The following is a 19,299-nucleotide window of genomic DNA, read 5'->3' on the forward strand; positions in this document are numbered from 1 at the left end:
TCTCTTCCTGGGGGATCTCATCTACTTACATGGTTCCTAGCGCCAACGAGATGTGGGTGACTGTGATGATCCCACTCCTTAACTCCAGACTTACACACCAAAATCACCTACTTCATTCGAGTGTCTCAATGTGCTCAATATGACCTAAAGTGAAATCAATTTTCCCAAGTCTTTTCCTCTTTGTTTTCTATTTCATTGAATAATACCATGCAAGTAATCCATGCAGGAAGCCAGGAGATGTATTAACCCTTACTCCTCCTCTTCTACCTCCAACATACAATCAATACCCAAAAGGCAGCAGCCTATCCTACCTCCGTAATACAGGTTCATTCTACCTACTTTCTTCAATTCCCACCATATCTACTAGCTCAAGACCTATGCTCTCATCTGGATTATGGCAAAAGACCCTTCTTTGTCTCTAGTGTTCTCTCAGCATCCTGAACAAAACTGACTCAGGATCAGATTTAAACTAGCAAGGCATACAGTGTCCTTCAAGAACTGGCCCTCCTTACCTCTTCAGCTGCCTCTGGCTCATTAAACCTCACTTTTCCAGATCTCTGCACTCTCTCAGCGATCCTTGATCTTTCTCATCTTTAATCCTGGACACATACTGCTTCACCTGCCTAAATCCTACTAGAGCCACAAAGCCTTCCTTGAACACATTTTTGGTACCTTCCCGTCCTAGTTCTCATCTTAAAGTCTTTCCATTGCCTGTTTACTTGTCATTCTCCATCATTAACCAGTGTATTCCTTGAAGGCAAGCACTGTCGTCATTATACCCAGATCGATTATAACTGCTTGGCTCACAGCAAGTGCTCATCTAAATATTTGATGAATGAATAAATGAACTTATGCTGGAAAGGAACAATAAAGTTATCAAAGGCCAGCACTTTTACTCTCATTTACACACCATCTCTAAAAATTATTCAGGTTTTTGACTCCCTAACTGACCTTTCTGAGTTTTTGATTCAGTTTTCATTATGCCAAATGTAACAAGTACTACATGTGAACGATCTCATTTAACCTTCACAACTCTAGTACTAGGTATTATTTCCACTACTGTATAGGTGAGAAAATTGACGCACAAATGGGTTGCAGTAACCTCCTGAGGACCATAGCCAGGACACGGGAAGTGGAGAATGACTTCAAATCTGGGCAGCTAGCCCTGAGCCCATACTCTCAAACCACTATGATATACTGCATTCTTTTCAAAATAATTTTCTAGGTGAAACGTGAGGGAAATATTTCATCTTTTTCCTATTTAGATTTTCCTCTTACCAAAAGCCTGAAGAGATATTCTGTGCTTGTATTTTTATGAAAACTTTTTCAAAGCCTGCTGATGGGGCAGGTTAATTTCAATTCTATTTACTGAAAATTTAGGATGGCATATATTAGAATATACATACGAGTATCTAGAGCCTCTGGACAGCCACATGACAGAGAAGCTTTCTATAAACAGTAAGTATTTACATACTTGCTGAATTTGACTACAATGGTATAGCACACAATACTTTGTGGCAATCTCTACTGCAGCTTGGAATTCCATTAATTTATTCATTCAATGCTATTTGATATGGAGCAGTACTAGCCTCTAACTTTACCAGTTTAAAATGTAAAACCATCTCTTGGACAAAGCTACATTTGAAAACTCTTGGGGTTTTTTAAACAATATTTTTTAGTGAAAACTGTATTTGAATGCAAACAACCAGTACTCAACCAAATGATACACCTTTATTTAGTTAAAAATGAAAGTTTTTAGATCCTTAAAAACCCAAGTTTAACTTCTAAAAGAACTTTTTCTAAGATAAAAATTAATTTTACATCATTAAGGAAGCAATAAGCCCAAATCAAACTGTGGCACATTCTCAGTACAAATGATCTGATTTCTCCAACAAAGAGAGGTGGCGGGGGAAGTGGGGGAGATGGTGATGGAAGGGGGCCTGCAAAAGACACAGTTAGGAGATACACAATCAAAGCCTTTGTGTTGATCTTATTCAGACCCTAATTTGAATAAACTAACTATAAGAAGATGCTGCTGACATAATCAAGGAGACTAAATATGGAATAAGTCTTAGAATAGTAAGCAACTCTTCTTTAGGTTTGAAAATGGCAAGATGGTTTAAAAAAAAGTTGCACAATGAATAAGCACGTGTAAAATTTTTAAAAAGTGAATTAAAAAACATTTATGTTGAGATAAAATGTGTACCATAATTTAACTATATTTCCATAATATAGAAATATTTTGCACCCTAATCAGCAACTTGATTTACTTGTATGTAGTGCCTGTTCACAGTCTGACGTACCTTGCATGAGTTTCGAAGTTTTTGCCTTTCCTTCTTAATGGCTTTTTTCTGGATGTCTTTTTCCTTCTTTGCCAATAAGGCTTGTTGTCTAACTTCCTCTTCTTCCTTCTCTTTTGCTAACCGAGCAGCTTCTAATTCAGCTTGCCTTTGCTTTAATAACAGGGGATAAAGTCATTTTAGTAAGAAAATTAGAATTCCTAAAAGCTCTATAATCTTATTCAAAAAATACAATCTTTTAATAACACATTAAAATAAAGATAAACATCAACTTATCAAAGACTGAAGGCTGAACTGGAAAAAGCAGATGGTAAAGTTCTAAAAAATTTTATTAGAGAAGTAAAATAGACATATTAGAAATAAGAACAGTATTAAAGAAATTTACATGACATCGTGTTTTTGCTCAATAAGAATTTGCTGGTAAGGAAGATCCTTCCATCAATTGTACCAAAAGTCATGATTCATTCATAGCAGCACCTAATTCTCTACTGCCAGATTACAGTATTTAAAACACATTTGAAGATTGAAGATTTTTATGAACATTTGAAGTCCAACTTCATCAAATGTCATCTTACTTTTTCTTTAGCTTCTTGCTCCTTTCGTTTTGCCTCAGCTTTTGCTTTCTTTTCTGCTTCTTTCTTGGCTTTTTCTTCTTCTTTAAACTTTTTTATCCTTGGATCACAGCTATATGCATTATCTATCAGAAAAAAAAGGTAATCTCTTGAATTTATGACATTTAATTAATAAATGTTAAAAACCATCAATTATACTTACCAACTAATGTCCTTATTCTGTTCATTTCTTCTTTTTTCCTTTGTGCCCTAGTTGCTCTGTTTTGCTTTTCAATCCACCTCCTTTCGTCACGACTACAAAATAGAAAATATTGGAAACAAACTATTATTTATAGATGGTATGGAAGGAAAATACAATACTTTATAAATTTATATGCAAATTATGTCTGAAAGGTTAAAGTGCTGTGTCATTATTAACGTTAGTTAAAGGGTAATAGTATCTAGTATTAATTTTGGTTAATTTTTGGTAACATTCATGTCAAAAGAATTTCCCTACACACACAGGGAAAATGAAAAATAAAACTTGTTAGGCAACTAGAAGATAAAATATTTGCTGAACTGAGGTCTTTTTGACAATTATATTCCGTAGCAATTTCTTAGGTATATTGTAACCAACTACTGATACATTGCCACCTAGCTTAACTTGTGAGATGGGATCTCAAAATGTCAAAAAATTCATTTAAAACAGATACACAAAGAGAAAACGCAAAAGAATATATGTAGTATTTTTTACATCATCACAAATACCAAAGAACCAAATAAATATCTTCCTTTATTAACTATTCATATACATACCATTCTGCTTTTTCTTTTTCTTCTTCATCTAAATAAGAAAATTCTCTCCAAGAATCAAAATTATACCTAATATAAACAGAAACAGAATCAAGCCAAAACAAATGAAAAAACATCTTCCTTTTATTTATTTTTTAACAGAGGTACTGCAGATTGAACCCAGGACCTCGTGCATGGTAACCACGCACTCTACCACTAAGCTATATCCACCCCTCAAAAATCTTCCTTTTAAAATTAAGTTAAATGCATATAATTTTAAGAAATACTAATGACAAGTGGATGAGTTTAATACATCCCTCCCCTCTCTTTTGTTATTGAACTAACACTACATTCTTTTTTTTTCTTTTTAAAAATTATGTTGTATTTGGTATGAAAGTCTAAAATACTCATCTCATCCCTAAATCAAAATCCCACTTTCCTGTTATCTCTTCATAATATTAGGCTTCTCTCTTGACTGGGACTTGTTACAAGTTTCCCCTGCCTTCACCTCCATTAGTCTGTCAAGTCTTAAGGTAACCTAGTAGTGGTTACGTTATCTGGTTTGTACTCTCTGAAGGTAAAAGCAACTACAACTGACAGAGCTGAATTCTGTCACTTTTATTTTATAGTGATTTTGTTTTCATATTTACCAAATACTCAATAGGAAAATATAGCACATATAGTATAAAAATGGTCACTGAATATTGTGTTTCTTAAAAATTAATGATGTAGTTATAGAGATAATACTATCTTCCTCCTCATGTACTCAAGTACTTTAAAAGATAGCTCAATGAAAACTTATTTTTTATTGACTTCAAGTGACTCAATTTTTATCTTTTACTACTATAATGTGCTTGATATCTAGAAATCAAATTAATAGAAAACAGACTGAAAAAGCAATTATAAAAGCCTAAATATTATATGGGAGATAATACAGCTTTACGTGAAAACCTTTTTGATTTCTGAACAGAGTGCTTTTGTTCAGTGAAGGTTCTGAGATTTCTCCCATTCCTCAATTAATTTATAACAGTCAAACAAGTACTTACTGAATACTTATCCTCTTGAAAAATGAAAACATCCTAGAAACAATGTATTCACTTACCAGAAAGAATAAAATGCATCTACATCTTCAAATGATGAATTCATATCACCAAGCTTGGGAACATTCTTTTTATTTGACCACCTGATATATAAAAAAAAAGAAAGAAAAAAAAACTCAAAAACATTTCGTATAAAAGTTCAACAAGCTAATTTACTAAAAACAACAATAGTTTTTACTGATACCCTGCAATCTCCCTCCCCCACATCCTCTATGACAAAGAGATGGAGCTGAGAGATCAGCAGTGGTGCTGAGCAATGTAGAAGCAGTAAGAGAAGAGGGCAAGGGGAGATGGGGGTGCAGGAAAAAAACAATGCAACAGTGTTCTAATCACTAGGTTGTTATGGATTCTGTAAATTACAGGGTTGTAGCAGCTGCCAGGCTGGCCAGGAAAAATAGGTTCTAGCCTCCCTTTTCAAGCTCACTTACTCCTGATCCTAAACAGGCAGGACAGAAGTGACCTGTAGGCCTAGCCTTTTAAAAAAATATTAATACTCACAGAGGGAATAGATTTCCACCCCTTCATCGCCACCACCTTTCCCCTAACAGTCAGACTTGTAGGTTCAGCACTTCGCCCACCATCTGGGAAAGGATCCCAAGACTGCCACTGACCCATTTTTTTTTTTAATTTATGAAACCATTCCACAAAAAAATATAATACATCATTTTTTTTTTTTACCACCTTCAGCACTATTACAAAACAGATGTGAGAAAGGGTGGAGGAAATATTAAGCTGCATCAAACCACTAATCAAAGCACTTCTCAAACTTAGCTGCCCATTGGAATCATCTGGGAGCATTAAAAACCCCATGGGCATTCCAAACTAATTACATTAAAATCACAATTTACTACCAAAAATAAAAATCACAATTTAATCACAATCTCCCCAGATAGAACCCAGGCGTCAGGAACCGTTCAAGCTCTCCAGGTGATTATTTGCAGCCAGAACGCACTCTAAGGAAAGGTTCCAATGCAGATGAAACCAAAAAGTGTAGATTACTGGTACATGCTATTTAATAACTGATTTTAATGAAATAAATTACACATGCTTTCTTTTTTACATATGCACTCTACCACTAAGCTGTACCCTCCCCCTAAACTTAAATATAAATCATCCTTTGTCAGAGAACTTTATGAAAACCAGATGCTCGAAAACAGAACAAAAGCTTTCCTCTGTGACAATGGCCCAAATGGAGCAGTGTACCCATCAACAGCAAAGGAGAAGAACGGGACATCACTGTCACCTAAGTATCAGCATCCCACTACCTAAAATCAACTGCTCTTCTTTCCATCAAAGGAAACTGAAAAGAAAAACATCCCATGAGTTGAAAAGGAGTTTCACTAAAGAAAGGTAGAACTTCCGTGTAGAGAGCAAAATAAATGAGTGCAGTAAGTTCACCAGAGGAGCTCAGTATTGGAGAGGAGAAGGAAGAAAACAAAACTATTTTCAAAGGAAAAAAAACAGAAATCTGGAGGTAAAGAAGCAAGATTATGATCACAGGGGGATGCCTTAACTCACCTGGAATTCCTTTCAAACACTGGGGAAAACACTTCGAAGAAATTGTCCTTTGCTTCACTTTTAGAAGGAACTGAGTTATCAAAAGTAGGATCTACACTGTTAAATGCTCGTCTTTTCACTGGATCAGATAACATTTCATAAGCTGAGGAAAAAAAAAATCATTAGATCACATCACCACAACTCTACTTTCTTCCTTAAAAAAGGTTATTTTTCATATTAAAAATTTTGTGTGCTTGTGGGGAGGGGAGGACTTAGGTAATGACAGCTCTAGCACTACTGGATACAATCGAACTTAAGAACTCCTATTTAAATACCTTTTCTGGAATGCGAATAACCAAACAATAAACACTCAACCCGTAAGAAAGCACTCTTAGGAAAAAGAAAAGTAACTGTTAGATCCCAAGGCCGTCAAAGATCAAAGGATCTTCAGCATCCTGAGCACTGTGTGAGAATGGGCCAATAAAGACTAAGTTGTAAAATCATATTTAAGGAAACATTTAGAAATGGTGGCTACCTCTACAAGTTTGCTTAATGAGGATATGGCAAAGTAAACAGCCACATGCCGCTGTGGGTCCCTTACTATGGCATAATCAACTTCTTGATGTAAACAAGCAAAACATCTGCAGGACAGTTTAGTCCCACAAAGTGTCTGAAATGGAAGAAGATCTTAGTATTCGCATCATTAAACATAACACTTCTATGAGAATTAACTCTAGGATGAGCTTCTCTTAACAATCACCGGGGGATCTTGTTAAAATGCAGATTTTGATTCAGAGGGTCTGGGGCAGGGCCTGAGCTGCTGCATTTCTGACAAGCTGCCAGGCACTGCTGATGCTGCCAGTAGGGAGAACCTCACTTTGTGCAGTGAGGCTCTGGGGAAGGTTACCAGAAACAACCAGATGTTAACTAAAGATGTTGTAAAATGTTATGGTATACACGAACTATAGCATACACAGGAAACCCAATCCCAGCAATTAATAAATAATCTTCACTATTAGAAAGTTCTGACTCTAAAGCATTTTCTTACCTTTAGTTATGCATGTGAAGTAGTCATTATCTCCTTCTTTTATTGGTTCACCAGCTGCTTTCCGTTTGTCTGGGTGATGTTTTAAAACCATTGCTTTATCTGCAAAATGAAACAGATTTAGATAATTTATCCCCTTAGGTGTCAAAACTAAAAATAAAGGTAAGATAAATAGAACCATTTCTAAAGGTGAAATATTAATTTAAAAATATTTTCTCCAGTGGTGGCTATAGCTCAGTGGTACAGTGCATGCCTACCATGCATGAGGCCCTGGGTTCATTCCCCACTACTTCCATTAAATAAATAAGTAAATAAACAAACAAACAAATAAATAAACCTAATTACCCTCCCCCACCAGAAAAAAAAATTCAAAAAGTATTTTCTCCTATGGTAAAATATATGCTTATTAAATGTAGAAATTACCCAGAAACTGAAATAATTATTTTAAGAATTGGCTGAAGTGTCAGTACCCAAAGACAATTACTATTAACACTTTGGTGTATTTCCACACAGATTTTTTTCCCCTTAAGCATATGTTTTTTAAAATGCAGGTATACTCATACTATATATACCAATTTAAAATACGATTTTTTTCAATTTAACATTATAGCACTTCCATTTTCCATGCTGTTGCAAACTCTTCAAAAAATTTAATGACGATTTAGTGCAGTATTTCATGTACATTTATCATAATTTATTTAACTACTCCTCCACTGCTGGATATTTAGACTGTTTCCAATTTTTCACTATTGTAAGTAATCTTAATGTGAAACTTTCTGTAGAGAAAGAAATTTTTCCAAATTTAGGGCTCTTTCTTCTTAGTATATATTTACAGAAGTGAAATTATTGAGTAAAAATGTAGGAACAACTCGTTTTCTAATAAAAGTTTTACCACTGCATATCCCCATGTGAACATTCTTTCCACTACAACCTCACCAGCACTGGATCTAATTATTTAAAACATGATTCACTGGTGTGCAACAATTTTTTTTTTTTTGCTGTTTGTTTCTATTTTTCATCCTTTATTTATGGAGGAAAGAGAAGCTTAGTTTTTCTTCTTAGTTGATGTGAATCATTTTACAATGAATAATGGCTAGCTGTTAACATCCACTGAGTATTTACTATGGGCCAGCACTATTTATCTGTGAATCTTCTCAACAACTCTATGTGGAAAGTACTATTATCTTCTCCATTTTACAGATGAGGAAAATGAGGCACAGAGAGGTGAAGGTACCGTAGCTACTGCAACCTGTCCAAAGTCCTGGGCAAGTGAGGCTCCAGTCCAGGCAGCCTGACTCCCGAGCCTGCGCTTGCCTGCTGCCTCTTCTAAGTCCGGCATGTTTGATGCTAGTGCTTTTCCCAACTGCTGTGATTAAACTTGTGCTTTTTAAAAAAGTCAGTCTTTTAATTTATACTTACTGATTATTTCCCTTATAATTTATTCCAGTATTTATAAATGTAGAAGGCCCTTCATTTTCCAAAAGTTCGATATATGTTTCTATTTTAATATTTTCTATGATTAGAACTGAAAAGCTTAGTTACGTTTTCAAAGTCTTAGTATCATTTAATAATCCTTCCCTTCTCCACTAATTTGTGGTGTCTGCTTTATCACAGTACATTATACCAGGGTCTGTCTCTGGTTACCTATTCTTGCCCCAGGATTATCATTAAAATGATTATAACTTTCTAATGTATTTGATGGTAACTTCCAAAAACTGTGTACTATTTTTGTGTATTTTTCTTGCATCTGGCTACTTGACTTAACTCTCTTTTGGTTTTTAAGGAGATCTTACATTACCTACAAACAATGTACTTCTTTCCTTCTACGTTATCTCTCATTTAGTATCTTAATTTCATTGACCCAAACTCCCAAACAGCATAAAAGTAATGGGCAGGTAAATTTCGCTCATGGGTTTTAATAGTAGTATCACTAATGTCACACAGATAAAATACTTATTCAAGTAGGAAATGAATTAACTGCATCCTTTTCTTTATTTTTTTAAAGCAAATTTTTTTTACTTTTTCTTTTTTTCCTTTTTTCTTTTCTTTTTTTTTGGGGGGTTGGGAGAAGGAGGTAATTGGTTTGTTTACTTATTTTTAGAGGAGGTACTGGGGATTGAACCCAGGACCTTGTACATGCTAGGCATGCACTCTACCGCTTGAGCTATATCCTCCCCCAACTGCATTTCTTTTCAAAGATCTATTTATCAAAAAGGAATGTACATTAAATTGTATACATATGTATGTTCACTACCTACTTAGGATATCACATTGGTATAATATTACACAAACTATAGATTTAGCTATGTTGATGTATTTCCTAAGAGAAATCTTGTTCATGGACAATATTCTTTTAACACACTGTTAAATTCAACTTGCTATTATTTTAACTGTTTTTGTTTTTTTTTTGATACTACATTCATGAGTGGTATTGGTAGTTTTTTTTAAGCTCTTTTTGCCAGGTTTTAAAATTTTAATTAAATTAAGTTTCAGAGTAGTTTTAGGTTCACAGCAAAACTGAGCGGATGGTTGAGGGGTGGGGGGTAATTCAGTGGTAAAGCACACACTTGGTGTGCACGAGGTCCTGGATTCAATCCCCAGAGCCTCTGCTAAAGAGAAAAAAATAAATAAATAAAATTAAAAAGATTTTCTTAAAAAAAAAATTGAGAGGATGGGTAAGAGATTTCCTATATACCCTCTGCCCCTCATACATGCACAGCCTCCCCTCCTTGCCCCTCATTAGCAATACCCCCCACAACAGTCCATTTATTACAACTGATGGACACACAGTGACACATCTTAATCACCCAAAGGCCACAGTCTTCATTATGGTTCACTCTTAGTAGGATACATTCTATCGGTTTGGATAAATATATAATGACCTGTATCCATTCTTATAATAGCATGTGCTCTACCATACCCTTCCCCCAGCACGAGAACTTTCAATTCCTTTAACATTTGAAAAAATTCATCTAGGCCTAAAGTACTTTTACAAGGTAATTCTTGGTAACTCCTTAAATGTTTTCAATTTCCAAAAAGGCAATTTTATCAAAATTTTCAAATTCATTGCATTTAATAGTGGTCTCAATTAAAAATATCCTTCTGGTATCATTTTCATCCTCTATATTTCAGTATGTTTTTCTTCTTATGAATCCATTTTTAGATACTGTTTTATCTCTTCTATTTTTTCTTCCATCTTCCTCAGTGCTCTTCTTTTAAACATTTGAATTGAATGCCTATTTTATTTTTCCCCCTTTTGAAAAAAGTAACATAATAATTCAAGGCAATGAACTTACCCTTTTTCTAGTCAACTCCCACCCCCTACCACCTGGGGCAACTTCATTCTGATTTCCTTCACCATAGATTATGTTTGCATGTTCTTGATGTTCATGTAAGTGGAATCATACAGTGTGTCTTTGTATCTGACTTATTTTGCTCAACATAATGGTTTGAGATTCACCATCATTCCTGCATGTATCAGTAATTTGTTTTTTAACTGCTGAGTACTATTACATTGTATGAATATACAGCAGGTTGCTTATCCATCATCCTGTGGGTGAATGCCTGGGCGGTTTCCAGTTTTTGGATATTGTGAATAAGGCTGCTATGAATATTTTTGTACCAATCTTTTTATGAACATATTTAGTGATTTCTACATATATTGCAAGGGTTCAGAAACTGTGACAAGTACATTTTTGGGTTTTTTTGAGCTCTAAGATTTTCCTTACAATCAAGTGTGTTATCAGTTTCTCCAATAACACTCAAGAAGAGGCTTTCACCTCCTAGCTGGTTTAAACAGAAAAGGAATTTATTGACGGTTATCAGGCAGCTCGCAGGATCTCCATGAGAGTCAGATTATCAAGCTTGGAAGCTAAGTAGCCAGGAACAATAAGGACATCATGCCGGACAGTTCAGAGGTGTGACGACTCCACCACTGTTGGGCACTGCAGGAACGGAGCACAGGCTATCCCAAATATTTCATAGTAACTATAAATGGAGTATAGCCTTTAAAAATTGTGAATCATCATATTAAAGAACCCTTGTAACTCATATAATAGTGTACATCAACTATACTTCAATTAAAAATAAATAAATAAAATGTAAAAAAAAAAAAAACCTGTTTTATGTGTTTGTAACAGAATGCAAGAACTAGAGGGGTCTCAAGTGTTATGAGACTTAAATTATTACTAGGTTTCTTTGTGCTAATAATTATAAATTTGCAAATAATAACTTTGCATTTTTACCTTTGGACTAGATTTCAGAAAGCAGTAAGTAGCAACTGTCTATTTTACAGTGACAGGAAAGAGAATAACAGTCTTCCAGATAAATACTGAGAATATTCAACAAGGTGGCAGAGAGTCAATCATAATTCCACTTAATGGTAATAATCTGTATTCTGGGATTGCAAAACTTTTGACAACAGAATATTCGAGAATTTCTATTATTCCAATAAAACAAAATGGACTTAACAGAAGCAAATGAATGTTTCTTTTACAATTTATTATATTTTTTTTATATTTAGAGAAATAATCCCTTCACCTTAAACACCATTTCCATAACCCTAAATCGTTTCTAATTCTTCCACAAATTTACATGTGTCAAGACATATTTGGTATTTGTTTGCTATCCTTTCATACAGTAAGACTTTGCAAATATTTTCTCAGGGCAAATGAATTTTCCTGGCAATTATACTGCAACAACTATTCATAGGCATTAATATATGCTCAGTCTAGAGCCATGCCAGCTTTTTAAGGAATCCAATAATAGGTCTTAAATAATCTCATAAATTCCCTCACTTTTTTAAAAAATATTTCCTGTGGTTTTCCTACATACAAGCATTAATGAGAAAATTGTGAGTTTAATCTACTCTACTCCAGATCAACTAGTATTTTCCAGCACAAGGTAGGTCTCATTCAGTCATCTTCCTCCAGTACAATTTTTCTCTTCTTGACTGACCCTGGTTCCCTACTTCTTTTTCCAGATGGCCATAATCTTACCTCCTCTGAACTTAATATCCAGCCTTTAGAGTAGAGGGCAGAACACTGTCCTAATATCAAACATGAAAGACTAATCACCTTCACCTCTTTCATGAAACTTGACTAATCAGGTGAACCGAGAATTATGTCCACAGGCTTGCAAAGGACAGGACAGTTCAGAGCATGAAGGGGATGGTGTTTCATTAGGCCTATGTATGCTGGGTTGCCAACAATTCCTGCCCCCATCCCAGATTTTTAACCTTGTCAATGAAAAGAACAATGAAGCATCAGATAACTCTCTTGGGCACAAAAGACAGGGAAGTATCAAAATGGTGAGACCTAAGATCACAAAAGAACATTGAAAAACCTAAGTAACAAGACAGCTTCCACTAAGTACAGCTGGCCACACTTCTAAAGGGAGATGAAAAATTATATTTTAAAAGCTTGCCACTGGAAGAATGTTCTTTACCCTGTCACAAACACACACCCCCACCACCGATTTCTTGTCCCTAGTGACAAACTCCATTCAGGAGACTGTGGTTACACTTATCCCACGTATCACAAGCTAAATCTAGAATGATGGTTAGACCATGATCCTGCATATCTTTTCAAGATAACATTTCCTACACTAGATATTTGATTATTTCAAAACAAGTACTTACGAGCTGCTTTAATCTGTCTTTGCGTAGCTTTGTATCTTACATGGCTGAGTCCAAGCACTGCATAATGATCTTGGTTCTGACAAAGACACAAAAGGGAGTCAAATTTGAAATGAAGCAATATACCCTTATCCCTTATGCCGGCACCCTAAAACAGCTGTTTCCCAAAGTGAGACTCTCATAATAGGAGTCTAATGAGATGTTTTGTATAAAATGGGTTCTGAGGTCCTGGAAGTTTGGGAAATGTGGACCACTCTATATAGCCTTCTTGATAATTTCTATGCACAGAAGCCAAAAAAAGCACTGAGAAGTCCTGCAGTTTAAAAAAAAAAAAAGAAAAAAAAAAAAAAAGCAGACAGAGATCTATAAAATCCGGCATTTTTCAGACTTACTTGATCAAAGAATTCATTTTCTTCCTAATACCTATCAATATCTTATGGCCATCCTTAAATCAAGGTACAGCCAGGAAGATTTCAGAACCAAGGGGAGCATAACAGTAGCCCTAGTAGGTTGGGCCAGTGGCAACGACAGGACAATGTGGAGCACAGAAGGAAGGTTAGATGGAAATTTTGAGAAACTGAGGGATGAGGCCTCTCTAGATAGAAAGTAATGCTTTCATTTCTGCTTTGGTTAATATCCTTGCAAATTTAAAAGCTGAGGTAGCACTTCAGTGAAGGCTCCTTACAGAATTCAAATGGTTTATCTAGTATTGGAGGATGAGTGGGCAGAAGGGGAGCTGAGGGCATGAAACATGGGAGAAAAGAGTCAAACAGGGCTGACTGGTTTTCCTTTCAATTCAGGAAGGCAAGCTCCACGTGCAGGGGCTCCTTCACGATGCCTGGCAACCACAGTTTGTTCCAGCTGGTTTGCTTTTCTACTCCCTAAGATTATTATTACCTGTCTCTGTCCTCAAGTGTTTCCTTGGATCTCACAGACCCTTCTCCACCCTCTCATCAAAGGCTTTGCCTTCTGCCTAATGAAAAAATTTAAATTATCCTACTCAGATTCCAGCATCTTTTCCCTTTCCTTCACTATCGAGAAAGCCTGCCCTACCAAGACAGACTACTCCAGCCCTCCTCTTGGTTCTGAGTGCTATCTTCTCTGTCTCCTCAAATATTAGTACCTTTCAGTTGTCTCCTAAATTTCAACTGAATTATTGTCATCAGTATAAAAAGATGCTGGTATCTTTCATCTTTAAGACCCTTCCATGACCCCTCTTCCATTTCTTTTTTTTTTTTTTAACTTTTAGGCTGTACATTTATTTCATTCGACAAACCTCCCTCTTTTCTGTTTTTTTTTTTAAATTTATTTTTTCATTTCTTTCTTGAAAAAGTCACCCACACAACATTTTTACCCTCTCTCACATTCATCTTTCAAACTACTCCTATCTGGTTCTGCTCTGCCCACTCCCACCCCACGGGCTATAAAGCTGCTCTCTTCAGTATCTATTTCCGGCTGCCACATCCAAGCTCACCCAGCTGCCTTCACTCGACTTCAACACCCAGTGGCAGTACAGCTGACTCTTTTCTTGAAACATTATCTTCCTTTAGTGTCTATGAATCCACTGTTTTCCTCCCACCTTCCAGTAGCTTTTTTCAGCCATTTTGACTGGCTTCTAGATGACCTGCAAAGCTTGGTGCTGGGGTATCTTTCTGTCTCTCTCTATATTTTGGTCCCAGGTAACGTGATCCAATGCCAGAGCTGGAAGATGGCAAGGGCCCTGTAAATGCTCCCAACTCCCCAGCTCACTGTAGACCTCTGAGCTCCAGATGCACAGCCCTCTCTACCCTCCTGGCCTGTCACTTTCTACATTGGTCACCCCTTTCCAAATATCAGACCGGTGTTTCAGTTCACTAAAGAGGCTATAGTCTCTGCCGGGCACATTTTTCCTCACTCTTCATGTGGTTGCCATCTCTCATCCTTCAGTCTCAACTCAAATGTCATCACTTTGCTTAAAAGGGACAACATTCTCTCCCCACCTCCGCTCCTTTTTTTGGTCCCCTCTAAAGTACTGATAAATTGTCAGTGCTTCAAACTCTTTAATGGCTTTCCCCTGACTCCTCCTCCTCATCCCTCCCTCATTCACTCTGCTCCAGCCCCTTGCCTTCTTTTTGGATCCTGGCACATTATCTCAACTTCTTTCTGCCTCTGCAGCAACGCTGCCTGGAACACCATTTCCTCTGATGAATCTTTTCTAAAATTAGCTTAGAAACTTTCGATGACTTTTTACTGCTCTGAAAATAAAATGAGTTCCTCCCTTGGTCTGGCATAAAAAAGAACACCACAGAGTTTCATCTTGAGTCTGTTTCAGTCTAATTTCTCACACCATCCCTTAGATGGGCTACTCCACTCCTCACTAAGCCCCAAGGAGGCAGTGCATATTCCTTTATTCCTTCATATCTTTGCACATCTAATTCTGTCCAGAACACTTTTTCTCCCTTCTCTGCTTCACAAATTGCCATGCAACCTTTTAAGACCAGCTCAGATGTTGCCTTTTCTGTGACCCCTTTCTGGTTGCCTCTGGATATAGTATCCTATGGTCAACAAACAGGTGCTCAATTATGATTATTTTTGTTGATGCACCTTAAAACATAGTTTAATAACTGAAAACTCATGGGAAAATGGCCTATGTCTAACAAAGCATCTCACTGAACAAGATTTGGAAAATACCTTCCAGTCTTTGGGATCAAGTGTTTTCAGCATGGGAAACTCTTCTAGCTGCAATTCTTCATCTTCCGATTCCTCTGATAACTCTTTCTTATCCTCCAGTTCCTGAAAAGAGGCAGAAGCATTTCTGTTTCTCCTCTTAACAAAAGCTTCAAACCATCTTCCCACAGGTTCAACTTGACAGAGTGTTGAGGCTGTGATTGAAAGCGTTAAGAGAGGCTTCAATGTATTGCATGGAATAAATCTGTTCCAAGGCAGTAAATAAGACTGAAACAGTGACAGCAGCAGAATACAATTTTAAAACCATCAACTGAGAAAACAATTGCAGTAGTCCTGTTAACATGAGGGTTATCAATAAATAATCATTTCCTAGTATTTAGAGTATTCAATCAACCTCTTCCAGTTATCTGACAAAACAAGACATTCAGCAATGTCAACAGTAAATCAATGCTTTTCTGGGGCTATGAGAGGAAGAAGAGGAACAGGGAGAAATGTTGCAAACTGCTTTCCTTTTAGACTAACAATTGTAAGTAAGCAATTAATAATTATAAACTGTCATAAAGAGCTAGCCTCATCCAAAAAACCTTCTAAAAACATCTTAATTTTTAAAACCTGACTTTAAATAGCTTTCAAAATTTTAAGAATTCACTCGCAGTGTTTTTTTCTGGAAGACAATTTTCAAGTAGCTAACAGGGATTTACCATTGAAGCTGTGATATAGTGGAACAGCTCTGCATCTGAAATCAGCTCTGGAATTCAGTGTAGATCTAACAATCAGCAATGTGAAATGAGTCAGAGGTGTCTTCAGCTGTAAAACGGGAACAATTCCTATTCTATCTGGTTCCTTGGAAGATTGAATGACAAAGCATGAAAGCACTCTGAAAGTCACAAATTGTTAAACAAAAGTAGGGCTTTATCATTATTCCTGGAAGTGGGGATAAGTCACTACACATTTGTATATTAGCAGTTCAGAAAAGATAACTGGCGTCAGGAAAACAGTGAACGTCTTAATTTTAATTTCATATTTCAAATGAAAGCAAAAAGCTTTACTCTCTCTGGTAATAACTGGAAGACGTCTTCCCTTGCACTTAATGGCCACAACTTTTCTAAAAATAACTGACTTTTCATGCTTTGAATTGTTTGGAAAATTAAGATTTCCTCTACCATACACAGGAGAGGATTCAAACACTATGTTCAAGAAGTACTACGGGTGTAGCGTGGGTGTGGCTTTTAAGAACATTGCCTTTCAAGCCTTTTCCTCTATTTGTGAGATTACAGAAACTTCTGTAAGCACGAACACATGTGTCCTAAAATAAGTTGAAAATCACATTTAACAAGCGTCTGTACACTTGGCTATGGTAATTAATGAAATCATTGAAACTGGAGACTCTTTAAATTTATAATACCACGACTGTCTTGGGCAATAAATCTAAGAACCTACAGTAGCAGGACAAGTTTCACTTTAAAAAAAAATTGAAGATGGTTGACTTACATAGGACAAGTTTCACTTGAACACTGCCTTGAAAAGTCCGTCCACATAGGTCTTACTACCAGCATAGACAATGGTCTTCCCATACTGAACATGAGGGGCACTGTCTGGCTTGGGACATTTAAAAATGTCAGAGCAAACGTAGAGAGGGAGCGAGGTGTTTAACAGAACACCAGCAGTAAAGCTTTGTACGCTCCCCGGCACGTGGGAAGCTGGCCGTGGGCACTCTCTTGCAGGAGGCAAGGAGATGCTTATAGGAACCTTCTTAGGGTACTGGAGGGTTCGGTCCAGAACTGCTCCGCCAAATTCATGAGTCAGCAGCCACGAGACTAGGAAGAAACCACCGGGGCAGAAGAAAGACGCCCCCACCTTTTTCCTTCCAGTCTGGGGAAGGATTTCTGTGTAGCAGGGAGCAAGAAAGCACTCGTGACGGCCCCACACTCTGTGAGCTAGCTGCCAGGAGCAAGGGTTGAAAGGTTTCGGGTCGCCGAGGTGGAGGACCGAGGCAGGGGCGGCTGAGGCTAGACGGAGCCGGGGTTGAGTGGGCACGTACCAGAGGTCAGAGCGTGGGTGATGGCGGTGCTCTGGCCGTCCGCAGCGCTTGGCAGGAGCAGCATGATGGCGCCGGGGCCAGCCCCGGGGGCGCAGCGGTTCGCGTCCCAAGCGGAGGACGCTTAGAGCCGCTTCCAGCTCTACCTTCCCGTCCGAGCCTCGCGCCTTGGCTCTACGAAGCCCAGGAACCGGCGCATGGAGACGACCAATTACTTCCGGGATGAATCTTTCGTGGTGCGTAGGCCAATTCCACCCCCACCCACCCCCGCCAACGTGTGCGGCAGCCTAGGTCCTCTACTGACTCAGATCCGGCTGGGAACTGAGACCCACAAATGAAGGGTTCCTACACTTATCAGTTCCCTCGTAAAAAGGATTCTTTTCCTCTTCCAGGTGTAGTACGTAGAACATGATTTTCTAAAGCAGTTCCCACTACATTATTTTTAAGTTACTACTACTTTATTAGTCTGAATCTAACCCCTGATTTTTGCAGTAGCTGTATTTGTATAAATAAAAAAAAGGAAAAGATGTGTGCGACTTTGCATTGAGAAAAACTGTTACAGTCTATACATTTATGGAGAATTCTGTACACATACCTGTAATGCGTTTGTGTTTACCTAAATAAGCTAACGTCTGTTTTGCTATTACTAACTTACCTGTGCTATCTCATTTAATCTTCGTAACATTTGGAGGAGAAACCCCTCTCTAGTGTTAGATTCTAATCCAAGGCCAGCAATCTTTTCACCCTGCTCTAGCAGCGTGAAGTTTTCTTTCAAGATATTCTCCGTTATAGGACTCTGGGACTTAACTGTTTAATGTTTAATTGTTTGGTAAAATCAATTATACTTCTGCTAAAATTGGACTGAGGTCAAAAGTCAAGAATTAGCAAAAGGAAACCAGGGGGTAAAGAGTCCCACCACCCAGTATTTGGACTAGGTTGGGCCAAAGAGAAGACTTGATTGATGGGCCACTCGTCAGCAAAGAGAACCAGAAATCAGCAAATTATTCTCTAGGAATTACATTTTCACTGTTAAATACATTGAATTAGCCTGTGTATCTTTTGCATGGCAAAACTGCTCCTTTAAAACGACTTTTCAAAAACTAAGCTAATCATCTCCCGTAAACCTCCTGACCCCTCTCTTTATTAATGCAACCACTGTTAAAACAGACCCTAAGGCTCAAGGTAACCTGACTCCACTTTCTTAATATTAATAGCTTTCTCTCACAACTAGCCCATCCATTTTCTCCATCACCTTTAAGGGCATGAAAACTTTTTTTTTTTTTAAATTGTGGTAAAATACACATAACATAAAATCCTCATCTTAACCATTTTTAAGTGAGCAGTTTAGCAGCGTTAAGTACATTCACTTTTTTGTGCAACCAATTTCTAGAACTCTTCATCTTGCAAAACTGAAACTGATACCCATTAAACAATTTCCCATTTCCACTCCCCCCAGTCCCTAGCTATCATCATTCTACTTTCTATCTCTGTGAATTTGACTATAGGTACTTCATATAAATAGAGTCATACAGTATGTCTTTTAGTGACTTACTCAGAATGTCCTCACAATTGTAGTATGTGCCAGAATTTCTTTCCTTTTTAAGGCTGAAAATATTCCATTGCATGTACATTTTATTTATCCATTCATCTGTTGAATGGGTTGATTCCACCTTT

At 37.1% G+C, this 19,299-nt stretch overlaps 1 protein-coding gene across 4 annotated transcripts in view; it reads right to left on the reverse strand.

Moving 5' to 3' along the window:
- DNAJC2 (DnaJ heat shock protein family (Hsp40) member C2) overlaps window positions 1-19,120 on the reverse strand; it is a 27,563-nt gene extending 8,443 nt beyond the window's left edge. Inside the window, exons 1-10 of one of the 4 annotated variants that reach the window (XM_045510488.2) lie at window positions 17,629-19,120; window positions 15,591-15,781; window positions 12,924-12,999; window positions 7,289-7,387; window positions 6,262-6,403; window positions 4,746-4,826; window positions 3,668-3,733; window positions 3,075-3,166; window positions 2,876-2,997; window positions 2,304-2,453 (exon numbers count right to left, since the gene is read on the reverse strand). In XM_045510488.2, coding sequence (XP_045366444.1) covers window positions 2,304-2,453; window positions 2,876-2,997; window positions 3,075-3,166; window positions 3,668-3,733; window positions 4,746-4,826; window positions 6,262-6,403; window positions 7,289-7,387; window positions 12,924-12,999; window positions 15,591-15,781; window positions 17,629-17,692 — 1,083 coding nt within the window. In that variant the 5' untranslated portion in view covers window positions 17,693-19,120. Of the gene's footprint in view, window positions 1-2,303; window positions 2,454-2,875; window positions 2,998-3,074; window positions 3,167-3,667; window positions 3,734-4,745; window positions 4,827-6,261; window positions 6,404-7,288; window positions 7,388-12,923; window positions 13,000-15,590; window positions 15,782-16,288; window positions 17,543-17,628 lie in introns of those variants that run through there. The other 3 variants (XM_010946666.3, XM_010946667.3, XM_010946665.3) reach the window with 3 other exon arrangements.
- Window positions 19,121-19,299: the final 179 nt, after the last annotated feature.

The sequence above is a fragment of the Camelus bactrianus genome, chromosome 7 (assembly GCF_048773025.1).
Source record: "Camelus bactrianus isolate YW-2024 breed Bactrian camel chromosome 7, ASM4877302v1, whole genome shotgun sequence".
In the NCBI taxonomy this organism is placed as follows: Eukaryota; Metazoa; Chordata; class Mammalia; order Artiodactyla; family Camelidae; genus Camelus; species Camelus bactrianus.